This window comes from Antrostomus carolinensis, unplaced genomic scaffold, assembly GCF_000700745.2.
Source record: "Antrostomus carolinensis isolate BGI_N321 unplaced genomic scaffold, ASM70074v2 scaffold34975, whole genome shotgun sequence".
Lineage (NCBI taxonomy): Eukaryota > Metazoa > Chordata > Aves > Caprimulgiformes > Caprimulgidae > Antrostomus > Antrostomus carolinensis.
In genome coordinates this window covers 5941-19539 of record NW_010314902.1, presented here as the reverse complement: position 1 = coordinate 19539, position 13599 = coordinate 5941, and the positions used below count along the sequence as shown (strand labels likewise).

The window sequence follows — 13599 nt, the reverse complement described above, 5'->3', positions numbered from 1 at the left end:
GGATGTCCTGCAGGACCTGCGGCACTTCAACATCTTCAACTCATTGTTGGACATCTGGGGGGGCTGCCTCTACCGCAGCTGCATCCTGCTGGGTGCTGCCATCGGGGTGGCCACCAACACAGCCTACGGCCCCCGGCGCCTCAGGGCATCCCAGACCTTCATCGCCCTTGTCTGCCTCCTCATGGGCATCTACATGATGGTGAAGCTGCTGCTCTACTCGGAGGTGCGGAGGACCATCAGGGACCCCTGGTTCTGGGGACTTTTTGCCTGGACTTACATGGCTCTGGTGGCCACCTTTGGGCTGTGGCAGCTGCTGGCCTGTGTCACCTCCTCCCGCGAGGCGCTGGGGCCCAGCTCCGAGTCCCGCGCTGAGGCAGAGGAGAGCTGCGATGGTGGCACTCCGCAGGACAAGAGGGAGGAGGCAGCAGGTCCCACCATCCATAAGCTGCTGTCCTACACCAAGCCGGATGCCATCTTCCTGGGCATTGCTTCCTTCTTCCTCCTCGTGGCTGCACTGGGTGAGAGAAGGGACCTGAGGTGGCTGTGGTGTGCTTTCATCCTCACCACGAGGGAAGGAGCCATGGTGGGGGGGACTTGGAAGCACCCCAGGCTTCCTTTTTTGGGGTGATGGGTGGCATGTCCTGCATGGGCTGGGTGAAAAATGAAAAGGGGCAAAAAAAAATGCAATAAGGGATAAAATACACTGGGAAATTAAACATCCCCACGTGCCACTGAACCTCCTGAGATATATCATGAGATGGATGAGTGTCTCCATGGTGGAGATTGTCAGTGTGAGGTTAATGATTGGACTCAATGATCTTAAAAGTCTTTTCCAATCTAGGCAGTTCTGGGATGGGGTTGTCCACAGGCTGTCACAGTTGGAAATACAGATCCTGTGCCAATCCCACACGGTGTGGCTGAAACCCCTTGTCCTCTGCTTGTCTGGCAGGAGAGACCTTCCTGCCCTACTACACGGGGCTGGCCATTGATGGCATCGTGGTGCAGAAGAGCATGGACCGGTTCTCCACAGCAGTGCTGGTCATGTCACTGCTCGCCATAGGAAGGTAATCGCAGGGGCTGGTTTGGACCTGACGAGGAGGAGTTTGGGGTTTTCCTGCAGGAGCTCGTGGTGGTGGTGGTGGGCACGGGCTATCTCACCTACAGCCGCTCCCCTGGGTCCCTGCCAGACCCCAGGGATGTGCTTTGATTTCTCTGCACCGTGCAGAGAGGCCATGGTGGCAGTCATGAAGCTGTTGCGTAGCCTTCCATGTCCATCTGCTGGTGGTAGGGGAGCAGGAGGGACACAGGGAATGGATTCCCTGGGGAACGCTGTCCCAGCAGCGCTGCGTCCCCTCCTGAAGCTTGTCACTGCCAGGGTTAGGACCAACCATCCCTGTGCTGGTAGCACCCAGGAGAGGTGTGGGCTGATGGAAAGTGATACCAGCGCAGAATTGGCCAAGGCCTTGGCCCGGGCGTCGGGGTGTTTGTGTGCTGAGGAGCGGGTTTCATGTCCATTGGTCTATAACGTTTCTTATCTGCAATTAGCTCATTTGCCGCAGGTATCCGGGGCGGCGTTTTTACGCTCATATTTGCGAGACTGAACATTCGCCTTCGCAACTGCCTCTTCAGGTCGCTGGTGTCTCAGGAGTTGAGCTTCTTTGATGAGAATCGCACAGGTTGGTTCCTCTTTACCTCGGATTTGCTCTAACCTCTCTATCCCATCCCGGTATATTTTTCCCCTGGGTTTGCCCTACCAGTAGCAGACTGGGGGCAGCTGGAGATGGCAGCCAAATGCTTTTGTGCTGAAAGAGCAGCAGAAAGCTCTTCCTTTTTGGATGCCTCACACCATGGGGTTGGGACAGGATTGCCCAGCACCCTGGGGATGTCCCATTGCCACCCATCAGCCTGACATCCAGCAGTCCTGGGGCTGACATGTTTTTCTCCAGCCATCTCCAGCCATCCCACCTACTTTCCTCCTCCTGTATCTCCTGTCAGTCCCTGCTGTCAGCCACTCTCCAGCTCTGCTCAGGGCATGGGAAACCTCAGATGTGTGAAGCTTGCTGGGCATGCTTGTGGCTTTCCCTGCTTGTTATTCAGTCCTGTCCTGGTCTGTCCCACTCTGGTGTGGTCCCAGCACGCTGTAACTCTTCTCACATTTAATTTCTTCTCGGTGATATTTTTAGTTTTGAGGCTGTTGCCATATTTAGCACTTGCTGCATGGTGCCCTGATAGGTGAGGACACCAGAGATGTTACTGCAAGTGGGATATGGGTAACCCTGGACTAGCACTTACACAAAAGCATGGGAGTTCAGCTGGACTCAAAAACGAGCCAAGTATTTAGGAATTTGGGGTGATGTTTGCTGGCTGAAGTGTTTGGTTCCACCAAAGGACGCCGCAGGATCTTCACCCCTTGGTAGCTAGACCCACGTCCTCAGGGTCACTTGGGTCAGCTCCAGGCTGTAGGCACACGGCTGAACCCAAACAGCCCCCTCCAAAGCCACCTCACGCTCCTCCGCAGGGTGTGCTCTGCCCAGCCCTGGCTGATCCTGCCAGGATGGCCGGGAAAGGTGCCAGCAGTCCCTGGTGAGCTCCTGGAGGACTCCTGGCATCATTTAGAAATTAACTCAGGGCTGGGTTGACAGCTCTGGAGGTGCATTCAGCAGCCCAGCAAACACTCCACCCACGTGCCTGCTGCCTGTCTGCGCGCCCATGGGCTGCTCTGTGGTGTAGGGTGCTGCCACAGTCCCCTTTGCTGTCCTGCAGCCATCCTTGGTGACCCAGGGATGTAGCTTGTGCCTTCAGATGCTCTTCACGTCCCTTGTGCATGCAGTGATTCAGGCTCCTCTGTTTTGCTTCTCCACAGTGGTGGAGAGTCACCTCCCTTCCGTGCTGCCCTTCAGACCCCCAGTGAGGGGGCTCCCCAGTGGGGAGCTCCATCTGGCCCCTGGCATGGGACATGGGATGTGGCTGGGCAGTGACCTGCTGTGGTGACACGTCCCCACTCTCCCCTTCCCCAACCCCTCATTGATGCAGGGGATGTCATCTCCCGCCTGACATCGGACACGACCATTGTGAGCGACCTGGTCTCCCAGAACATCAACATCTTCCTACGCAATGTGGTGAAGGCCACAGGGGTGATCTTCTTCATGTTCAGCCTCTCCTGGAAGCTCTCTCTCGTCACCTTCATGGGCTTCCCCATCATCATGCTGGTGTCTGATGTCTATGGGAAGTACTACAAGGTAGGCAGAAGAAGTTGGCATGGCCATGATATACCACAACACTGGGCTGTTCCTCTCATGAAGCCATCGTGGAGACTGTGGGTGGCTTCAGAGCTGGTGGGACTGACACTTGGGTGCTTTGCTGCCAGCAGTGGGGGCAGGAAGGCAGCATTGAACCTGCATGGGCAGACAGGCATGGCCTCGGCTCTTATCTTGCTTCATGCTCAGGAGTGGAAGCATCTCAGGTCTGACAGGAGAGGTAGTTTGTCTGTGGGATGTCATGTATATGCCTGCCTGTCCTTGTGCAATCTGTCATCTCCTCTCCCCTTGGAGTGACTCAGATGGGGCTTAAACCCAGTGCTGAGCTCCCTCCCTCTGCCTGGGGCTAGCATGGGCCAAGGGCCATCCCCTGTAGCTAGTACTGTGACCCATGGACCATGTCAGCCCTGCACTGCTGCTCCCCATGTCGGTTATTGGAGCTTCCGACTGTGCCAGGGACACAGTGTGCACGGGCGCTACCAAAGTGGAGTCCTTGGGTGCTGCCTTCCCAGGCCACAGCTCCTCCACCTGTGGGAGGAGGGGAGGTGCCCTTGGTGTCCAGACCTGTCCCTGACTTGGAAACTCCTGATAGGGCTCCTAGTCTGGCCTGTCCCATCAGGGCACCAGCAGCACTGCTGCAGGCTTCCCCAGTGGCCCCAGACATGGCACTTCATCTGCTGCAGCCCAGGTTCCTCCTTGGGGACAGCACAACGAATCCATTCCCCTCCTGGCACAGTGTCCATGCTGTCCCGAGATGCCTGATGTATCCCAATCCTCAGCCTTGTTGTCCATGGCCTTGGAAAATGTCACCATGCCTTCTTTTCCCAAGCCCAGCAGAGCCCGGGGTGTGCAGGGAGAGGTGCCACCTGCAGCCCAGTGCCCGCTGAGCCCCCTCTACCTCCCCTTGCTCCCTGCAGAAGCTCTCCAAGGATGTGCAGAACGCCCTGGCCAAGGCCAACAACACCGCTGAGGAGACCATCTCCGCCATGAAGACCGTCCGCAGCTTTGCCAACGAGGAGGCAGAGGCAAACGTGTACTGGCAGAAGCTACAGCAGGTGTACAAGCTCAACAAGCGGGAGGCCATGGCTTACACCTACTACGTCTGGTCCAGCGGGGTAGGTGGCCAGCACGGGGGCTTCCCTATGTGGGGCTGGGGACAAGCAAAGGACATTGCTTTGGATCCCAAACTGCACGTGGCGTGATGCACGTGCTTCTCCTCTGCTTCCAGGGAACTTTTTGAGCCCGGCCTTGATGTCTGCTGCTAGTAATCCTCGGTCTCTTCATTATTATTTTTATTTTACTCATCAAAATCTATATATTCCATTCCCTTTAGGGCAGTGCTGCATCGTGCCACCAAACAGTCTGTTTGCTCTTGCAAATATGAATATAATTGATAACTGCTCAAGGTCGTGGAAAACCCCGTGCTTCTGTGTTGCTGCATTGCGTGCCTGTGCCAGCTCATCTCCGGGGCTCCGGCTGGGAAACAGCCGCGGCGTTGGTGGAGCTTCTGCTCAGAAACAGAGATTTTCTGCCTGTGGGTGGTGGCAGGGGGAGGCTGCTGGGATTTGGGTTTGGGGTTTTTTTGGAGGTGTGAATTTATTTTATTTATTTTTTTTTTTTTCAAAATGCTTTTTCATCATTCAAGACCGGATGGTTTGGGGCTTCTCCTGCATCTGCTGATAACTAAGGCTGTGCAAAACCCTCACGTGAGGCTGCCCTTATCCCTGCGTATTCACGGATCTAAGTAGCCTCTGGCGAAGGGTTTGTGAGTTATGGTGCCCTCCTGCAGCCATGGGACAGTTTATGGCTTCCCAAGTCTGGTAGCAAAATTGGAGCATTTTTAGCAATGAAGTCGGAGCGTGAACTGGGTCAGCACAGATCTCACCGAGTCAAAGGCAGCAAAAATCCTCAAAAACTCCTCCTGCAGGGCTCACGTAGAAAGAAGCTGATGGATTTAGCACAGCCCTGGTAGAGTCTTTCTTGGAAGGAATGCAGGATCTTAAGGTCAGATCGTGGCAGGGTAATAGAAGAGGGATTTTTTTCCTCAGTATTTTTGTCTGAGTGAATTTACAGCCTGTCCCACAAACGTCACACAGAGCACCAGGGCATCTCTGCTTTCCTGAGCACCCAGGCAGTGTGGAACAAAACCGGGTGAATAAAGGCAGGGGCTGATATTTGTCATATCGGAGCTGATTTCTAGGGTGATTTTGGGCAAGAGTTGAGGTTCTGCTCCAGGGACTTGTACATGCGAGGAGGATTTTTTGCATTAAGTCTTGGCTTGATTTTGTGTTCTAAATTAAAGTGTGTCATACTCATATAACAGAAAGTTTATTTTAGTGGTCAGGTGACTGCATGTGTTGGATAATTTGAGCAAAGATTATTACGCCTGAGGACATTAGTCCAAGAGAGAAGTTCATGAGATGCTCCGTTATTTCAGATAAATTCTCCCTCCTTGGCTGTTGCCCCTCTGGACTTGTGTTTTGTTGAGAGATCCCAGCCCAGCTCCTTAAATCAGCCCGTGGACTTGAGTTGCTTTTTCCTTCTCATACCCATGCTGGCTGCTAGGGCTGGCACCTGTGTGCGTTGAGTTTGGGACTCAAAGAATAAATGTCAGTGCACAAAGTGTGGGCTGTTGTGGGAGTAATTACAAATGCACCAAAATGCACTTGTCCTTGCTGATTTTGGGCTGTTTTCTTGCTTTCAGCTGACCCTCCTGGTGGTCCAGGTCAGCATCCTGTACTATGGTGGGCACCTCGTGATCTCGGGGCAAATGACAAGTGGAAACTTGATATCCTTCATTATTTATGAGTTCGTCTTGGGAGACTGCATGGAGGTGAGTCTGTTTTATCCCTCTGGGCTACCCCATATCAAGATGATCTTTGCCTTCTAGAAGATCCCAGTGTAGTCACAGGGCTAGAGCCGGTGTTGACTTCCCTGGGATGCATTTCCTTGGCATTGTGGCATGGTGGGCTGATTCTCCCCTCAGCTCCCCACTTCCCTCCTGCTGTGGCCTCACAACCTGAACGCTTGTCCCCCAATAAGGCAATCGGGACCAAAGGGGTCAGGCTGGCCCCGCTGAAGGGCAGAGTCCTGGCTGCCTCCCAAGTACGTTTCCTGGCATGAAGAATGCAGGGATTACAAAGCTGCCTGTTAAATTTCAGGCTTCATTAAAAACTTAATTATATTACTTTTTTTGTTGGGTTTTTTTTCTTCCTTTCCCTGGAGTAGGCTGCAAGCCGCTGTGTTGGCAGCGCATTAGCATGATGGGATTGTGGGTGGGATGGTAGAGCCCAGCCAGGGCTGCCTTTCCCCTGAAAGGGTGTAAGCTTGGCTAATCAAGGCAGAAATGATCAAGTCAAGGTTTCCTTGCAGCCAAATGTGGTTTCAGCAGCACTTTAGCCTTTGTGCAGCAGCAGAGCAGAGCTGGAGGCAGCTCGCCTGGCTGTCCCCATCTGTTCAGATGACTGCAGGCTCTGCTGGTGTTTCCAGGCTGTGTTTTTGGTGTGTGTTTGGTTTGGTTTGGGTTTTTTTTTTTCCACTCTTGATGGGAGGGGCAGTTGCAGTACAAGCTGTTCTGCAACTCTGAATTTAATACTGAAAAGAGCCGACGTGACGGGGGTTTATTCCAGCGAAGCCGGTGTCATTGTGCAGCAGTTGGAGTTGGGAAAGCACAATGGAAAACATGATGGTAAATCAATCTACTGGGACTGTATCCTGGTAGGGAACAACCATATCAGCTGCCAAATGGTTGTCTAGAAAGGTCCAGCCTGGAGCTGCTCTGCATTAGAGACGTATGCTAGGAAACCAGCCAGCTGCCCTCAGGAGCTGGTGTGATGTGCTGCTGTACGTGGACTCTGTTCAACCATTGGGCTGGGGAGCTGCTGGTCTTGAGCAACGAGAGACAGGTGGAGGATTCTGGTAGAAGTTTGGGTCTTTTATCTCCAGGTGCACATTTTCTCCTCCCAGTCCATCTGTTACCTTCTTCTGTTCCCCTCTGGGTCTACCCGTGCAAAAAACACCTTTAGATGCCCTTTCCCTGGATATGTCCATGTATCCCCCACAGCTTTCTTTTTCTATATCTGATGACTGTAGTTAATGTCAGATGATGGACTTGGGAACACTTGGGAACCATTCTCCTTACAAGTCACACCAATTGCCTTTTCCATCACATGTTTGGGTCTCACCGTTGCCTCTTCCCTTCCAGTCCGTTGGCTCTGTCTACAGCGGCCTGATGCAGGGAGTGGGAGCTGCCGAGAAGGTGTTCGAGTTCATCGACCGCAAGCCAACGATGGTGAACGATGGGTCCTTGGCCCCAGACCACGTGGATGGGAAGGTGGAGTTCAGAAACGTGACGTTTTCCTACCGCACTCGCTCTGCAACACAGGTCCTCCAGGTGAGCCCCGCGGGCGCAGAGCGCTCCCCATCATGAGGTATCACGCGCTGCTTCTCTGTCGTGGCAATAAGCGATCCCCAGCCCACGGGAAATGTCAGCTGCCCTTCTGGAGATGCGTAAAGGCAGGCTCAGAGGCATGCTGGAAAACAGATTATAAGGAACAGCGGGTGTTTAGAGCCGGCCTTCCCTACAAGGAATGAGCTTTATTAATAAAACCCTTGTTCCCCGCTCAGGCATTAAACACATCAGCACAGTACAGGGCTTTGTGCCAAGCTGCCTTGGCCTGTTTCCATGGGAGAGGGGATGGAGTCATGAGGCAGAGGGAGGCAGCACAGAGGTTAGTTTGCTTTGCAGTTTTTAGAGGTCCTGCTACATCTGCAGGCAAATTTGAAGCAATTTGGGAGGCTTCTTGCTTCCTCAGAGCCAGGAGAGATGGTTGATGTGGCACATCACCAAGGTGGAGGGACATTGTGGCCAGACTTCAGCTGCCTTTCTGGTGTAGTGCTCAAGCTGCTGCTCCAGGACCCTGGGAAAAGCCAGGACCTGAGTGTGCTCTCCCATCCATGTTGCAGAACGTGTCCTTCACCCTGCACCCCGGCAAAGTGACGGCACTGGTGGGTCCTTCAGGGAGCGGGAAGAGCTCCTGTGTCAACATCCTGGAGAACTTCTACCCTCTGCAAGATGGGCAGGTGCTGCTGGACGGGCTTCCCATTAACATGTACGATCACAAGTACCTGCACTCAGTGGTACGAGCGACTGATACGTGTACTCTAGCTATGGCCTGCTGTGATCAGAGGGGATGGATGGTAGCGTTGCATGTTGCTTTGGATTTGACCCGGTAACTTCTGAAATGTCCAGAAAGCTGGAGGCAGTCCAGGAAATGAATTCAGATAATCTGTGGGGGCGGAAGGGAAAGGGATAGAGAGTGGTTTCATGGGGAGGGGGAAGCTTTCCAAAACCAGAACAAAAAACATGTTTTATTTTGTATTTTTTGGCCAACACAGTAGAAAAATGTTTTTGGTTGTTGGATTAATTATCATCTAAATTGAGTTTGGAAAAAAAGTTTTGCTTCCCTCCAGCATATTCTACCTTAAAATCTTGAAGTAATTCTCAGCTAATGGGGAGTTAAACCTCTCAGGATCCTAGCAGCAGCTGGAGCACCAGAGGGGTTGGGTGGTTTGCCTAAGAAAGGGGTCCAGGCCCCTTGGCTCTCATCTATGTGTCAGCACAGATCAGCCTTCATCTCCTCTGCAAGTAACTGCCGCCTTTGTTTGCCCCCAGAGCAAATGGCCTCACTTTTTTTTAAAACCTGAAAACAATTGATCAGAGACAGGCTGGAAAGCCAAAGTCAGTGTGACTAATTTACATTCCCTGCCCGTACTGAGCGCAAATTAAAAGACAAGCTAGTCTTTCAGTTTAGAAAGCCTTGTGTGGTGTTAGGAGCATGGGGGGAAGTCAATTAAAATATGACCATGTCCTGCTGACTCTTCACATCCAGTACTGAGCAATAATTTGGAGGGTTCAATTTATTTCCATATTGAGTGTTTGACAAAAGAGGCTGATTGCGAGAGTGAGCAGCAGCGGCTGTAAGGTAGGACAGGGAGGCTGTTGCTAAGCAATTAAGGAATTGCAGCAGCTATGTCCCTAACTTGCTAATTTTGGATTAAAAGATGCAGGAGGGCTCATTCACGTGGCCCAAGTGTGATTACTGGCCTCAGACAGAAAATCAGTAAGAGCCTGGGAGAGGGTCTCTCCAGCCTGCCTTGTCCCAGCAACTGGTTTCCCATTCTGGGAAGAGCAAACAGTGATGGGAATGACAGGTCTGAAGCAAAACCACAGCAGGGTCTTGGAGGGGAAAGCCCATCCCAGATGCCAACGTACCAGCATCACATCAAGTTTCTTTCCTGTGAAATGGCTTCCCAGCAGCTGATGCAAACTGGGCTGGGGCTACTGCTGGGCACCTCATCATTAGCATCCTCACTGGAAGCTCACATTGAGGCACTTCTGTATGTTGGTTTAACGGTGGGGCTTTGCCTGCTTGAGTCCTTACCCAGCAGGAACAAGTGCTGATGATCCCAGATGCCAGTCAGCACATCTTCTGCTCCTGACCACCTGCTTTTCCCTTCCTTTCTGCAGATCTCCCTGGTGAGCCAAGAGCCGGTGCTGTTTGCCCGCTCTATTGCAGATAATATTTCTTATGGCTTAACTTCAGCCTCCTTCGAGTCGGTTGTTCAGGCTGCCCAGAAGGCCAACGCTCATGCCTTCATCACGGAGTTACAAGACGGCTACCAAACAGGTACCAAAATCCCTCCGTTTGCACTTGAAAGCATTGCCTGGGGAAGGCAGAGACTCTCCCCTTGGGGGAACAGCCAGACAGGTAGTGATGGACACGAGTCCGTGGCAACTCCATGGCAGTGTAGAGGCAGCTAGATGGGGAGGTGCAGCACGCTGGCTGCCTTTTGGGGTGACTGAGCTGTCACAGGATTTCTGAGCCCATCCCAGGAAAGTGTTCTGCCACTGCTCCATGGCAGCGGGGTGAGCATCCCCCATCCCATCTGGACCAGTCCAGCTCCCAGTGCCTGGCAGTGTTCTGGAGATGTGGCACTGGCAGTCTCACCATTTTTCAGTGCAGTGATCAGAAGAAAAGCCCAGAACCCAAACGGTGAGCCATGTACCACTCCACCTGCACAGGAAGACAATAACTTGAAGTAAATCCATAGCAATAAAAGCTGATGTGTTTGTGACAGTGGGACTTTGTGAGGAGGCAGGTCAGACTGATGATGGTTCATGTTTGTGGGAGCCAACAGAGAGGTCCTGGTTTCCCCTCACTGCTGCCTTGGTTGCACACCCTCCAGAGCCCGACATGCAGCTGCATGGGCAGGTCTTGGGGGCTTGGGGTTTGGATCATCCCCGGGCTCAGGGACTTCATTGCATTGTTTCCCACTGCTGCCTTGGTTGCACACCCTCCAGAGCCTGACATGCAGGGGGAGACGGCAGCGATGCAGCTGCATGGGCAGGTCTTGGGGGCTCAGGGTTTGGATCATCCCCAGGCTCAGGGACTTCATTGCATTGTTTCCATGAGCATTGGTCCCTCAAATCCTGGGACTACAGTGGAGAACTTGTTGCTGGAGGGAAGGACTGCAGCCTCAGCGATGTTTAATTCATTTCAATTGCTCTGCCAAGTGAGCAGAAGCATTTACCTGGTCTTTGCTTCACACCGTGACACCATCTCGATGCTGCTGGCTGGGAGCTGAACTTGATGGCAGCTCTCAATTTTTATTTTAACCCTTTCCTCTTTCTCTTGACCCAACAGAGGCAGGTGAAAAAGGAGCCCAGCTGTCAGGTGGCCAGAAGCAGAGAGTGGCAATTGCCAGGGCCTTGATCCGAACCCCACCCATCCTCATCCTGGATGAAGCCACGAGTGCGCTGGATGCAGAGAGCGAGCATGCGGTGCGTAGGTGACTTGGGTGTTTGGACCAAAGAGGCAATCTGGGTTTGGAGGAAAGACTGTAGCTTCAATTTCCAGCCTGTGGATAGGCTTAATCTTGACATGGTGCAATCAGAGGTTTGGGTAAGACACTAATTCCTGAGCAGGAACTTGCTTCCAACACTGCTGTAGCCACCAAGAAGGGAATAATCTGCACTCACAGCAGCCAGTGCCTGATAAACCTGATGAGATCAGGATCTCTACCATTTTTTTAAATGTGGAAAGTGTTAATTGGCATACAGAAGCTCTATGCAGCCTTTAGGACAGGATCTGGAGGAAGACCCTAAAAAATGGTACTGCAGGAGGGAGCATAGGACTGCCTGAGCTAAAATCCCAGCTGAGGCACTAACCATGGTGGCAGGAAAGGCTCTGAGCATTCTGTCAACTGAGCTGGTTTATCTGGCTGGGATGTGGCAACCAAACAACTCTACCAGTAGCAGTTTGGCCTCACTAGTTCAGTGACATGAGGGAAAGCTAGTTCAAGGTTGAAGTGTGAGGACATGTCTCCTGGTCCCAGAGGATGAGCACTGCTGGTCCACAGTGTAGGGCAGCGTGAGCATCTGACCTTGGAGCAGCTCGTGGGATTGCAGGTCCTCAGCCACGTGTGTGGTATCTGATGCCAGCCAGGGGCTGGTTTTGGCTAGCCAAGGGTGTACATTCTGTGATTCTGTGATTCTGTGATTGTGCCTGGTGGCCACCTGCCTGCCTTTAGACCTTAGTGCCACTGTCTGTCTCTTGGCCAGAAAACAACTCTCTTGCTTTGCATTTACACCCAGGAAATAGCCCCGCTTTTCTGAGCAGCTGCATTTACCAGGTATTGGCTTTCTGCAGTCCCTTCCAGCACCACGTGGCCTACAAATTTGGGGCCCAGCTCTAACGAGAACCCAGCTTGCAGGATCAGACCTGTGTGCATACCACACCTGCGGGCTGGCTGGACTGAGATGGTCTTTCGGGCTGCACAGCAGCAGCCAGGAGCTGGGATGGACGTGCTGGTGCTGGTAGTGCTGCAGGGCTTCTTGTGTCCTCTGCGTAGCCAGAGGAGAGCAAACCTCCCATCCAGAGGTTTCTTACCATTAAGAAACCAAAGAGGTTTCTTAATATAGACCACAACGCTGCCATTCTCCCTTCCAAAGTGGAGTCAGCAATGCTCAGGCACTAACATCTTCTCCTCTCGTGCAGATTCAGCAGGCGATTTACGGCGACTTGCAGAACCACACGGTGCTTGTCATAGCTCACAGGCTGAGCACTGTGGAGAAGGCACACAACATCATTGTGCTGGACAAGGGCCGCGTGGTGCAGCAGGGCTCACACAAGGAGCTGATGGAAGAAGGAGGCCTTTATTCCAAGCTGGTGCAGAGACAGATCCTGGGGCTGGAAAGCAGCGGTGCGGACAGTCACCAACCCACAGCCCGGGGGGATTCAGCGAAGGCAGCCGGTGGGCTGGAGGAAGAGTTCAGGATAGACCATTCCCTGCCAGCCGTGGCACAGGACGATTACAACAACATGGTTCACAAGTGAGAGGGGTGAGGGTCAGCGCTCGAGATGCTCGCTGGGATGCTGAGACAGGAGACAGCTTGCTGACGGGCTCACGTGCTGCAGAACGTCACCTGCGTGCTCACCCCGCGCGTCACACACCGTGCACACACCAACACACACTATAGAGCTTCCCGCGTTACGGTCCGGCGGGCAGGTGCCGCCTGGTCAAACAGGGAAATGGATTTATTCGAGGGAGTTGGGTCTTTAGCAATTCCCAGCGTTTCTACTGGGTTTCTTTTCTTATTACCAGTAATTCCTCTCGCCTGGGACTCTTCTCCCGTTGATATGCATGTGTAACTGCTAGTAACTGTAATGGATCTCAAATGCATGCGTGGAGGGGAAGATTGAAAACCCCTTCAGGGATTTCAGGGGGTGGCTTTTGTGGCTGGATAGAAAAAACAATGACTGTAAAACAAAGTTCTGCTCCTGCTCACAGTCTATGGGGCCAATCCAGCTCCCTTTGGCTTTGGAGAAAACTGGATTACTCCCATGGGCTGAACACCAGGAGAGTTTTGCACTGAGTGCCTGCAGGCTCAGGCTCACAACCGTCGCTGCTGAGCTTGTGTCATGTAGTAACCATCCTTGCTGGAATGAGCCAGGGGACCAGGAGGCAGATGTTGCTCTCTCAGATGTGCTCTTGGTGCTTGGTGGGTGTTTGTTTTTAAGGATGAAAAGTTTTACCATAATTGGGTTAGGTTTTGGGGTTTTTGGGGGTTTTTTGTTGGGGTTTTTTTAATATACTTGTGTGCACTGTGCAATGTCTGTCTGGCTCCAGCATCCACTGAAAATTGGTCTGTTATTTCGGAATTTTTCTAACTCACAACCCTGGTGCTGGTTTGAAAAAAAACACTACTAAAGACAGGCATAAAATACTAAAAGACAGCACTTTATAAATCCCACCAAAGCTTTGTTCAGCTTCAGGCCAT

At 52.6% G+C, this 13599-nt stretch overlaps 1 protein-coding gene across 1 annotated transcript; it reads left to right on the top strand.

The window, feature by feature from the left end:
- Position 1: 1 nt before the first annotated feature.
- Positions 2-12655, top strand: ABCB9 (ATP binding cassette subfamily B member 9; the record flags this gene model as incomplete). Its single annotated transcript, XM_029084913.1, has 11 exons — positions 2-518; positions 950-1064; positions 1546-1676; positions 3034-3239; positions 4175-4372; positions 5962-6090; positions 7462-7650; positions 8223-8396; positions 9787-9946; positions 10964-11100; positions 12290-12655. Coding segments are annotated over 11 exons (2322 nt in total), but the record flags the coding sequence as incomplete, so codon positions are not given.
- Between the last annotated feature and the right edge of the window lie 944 nt (positions 12656-13599).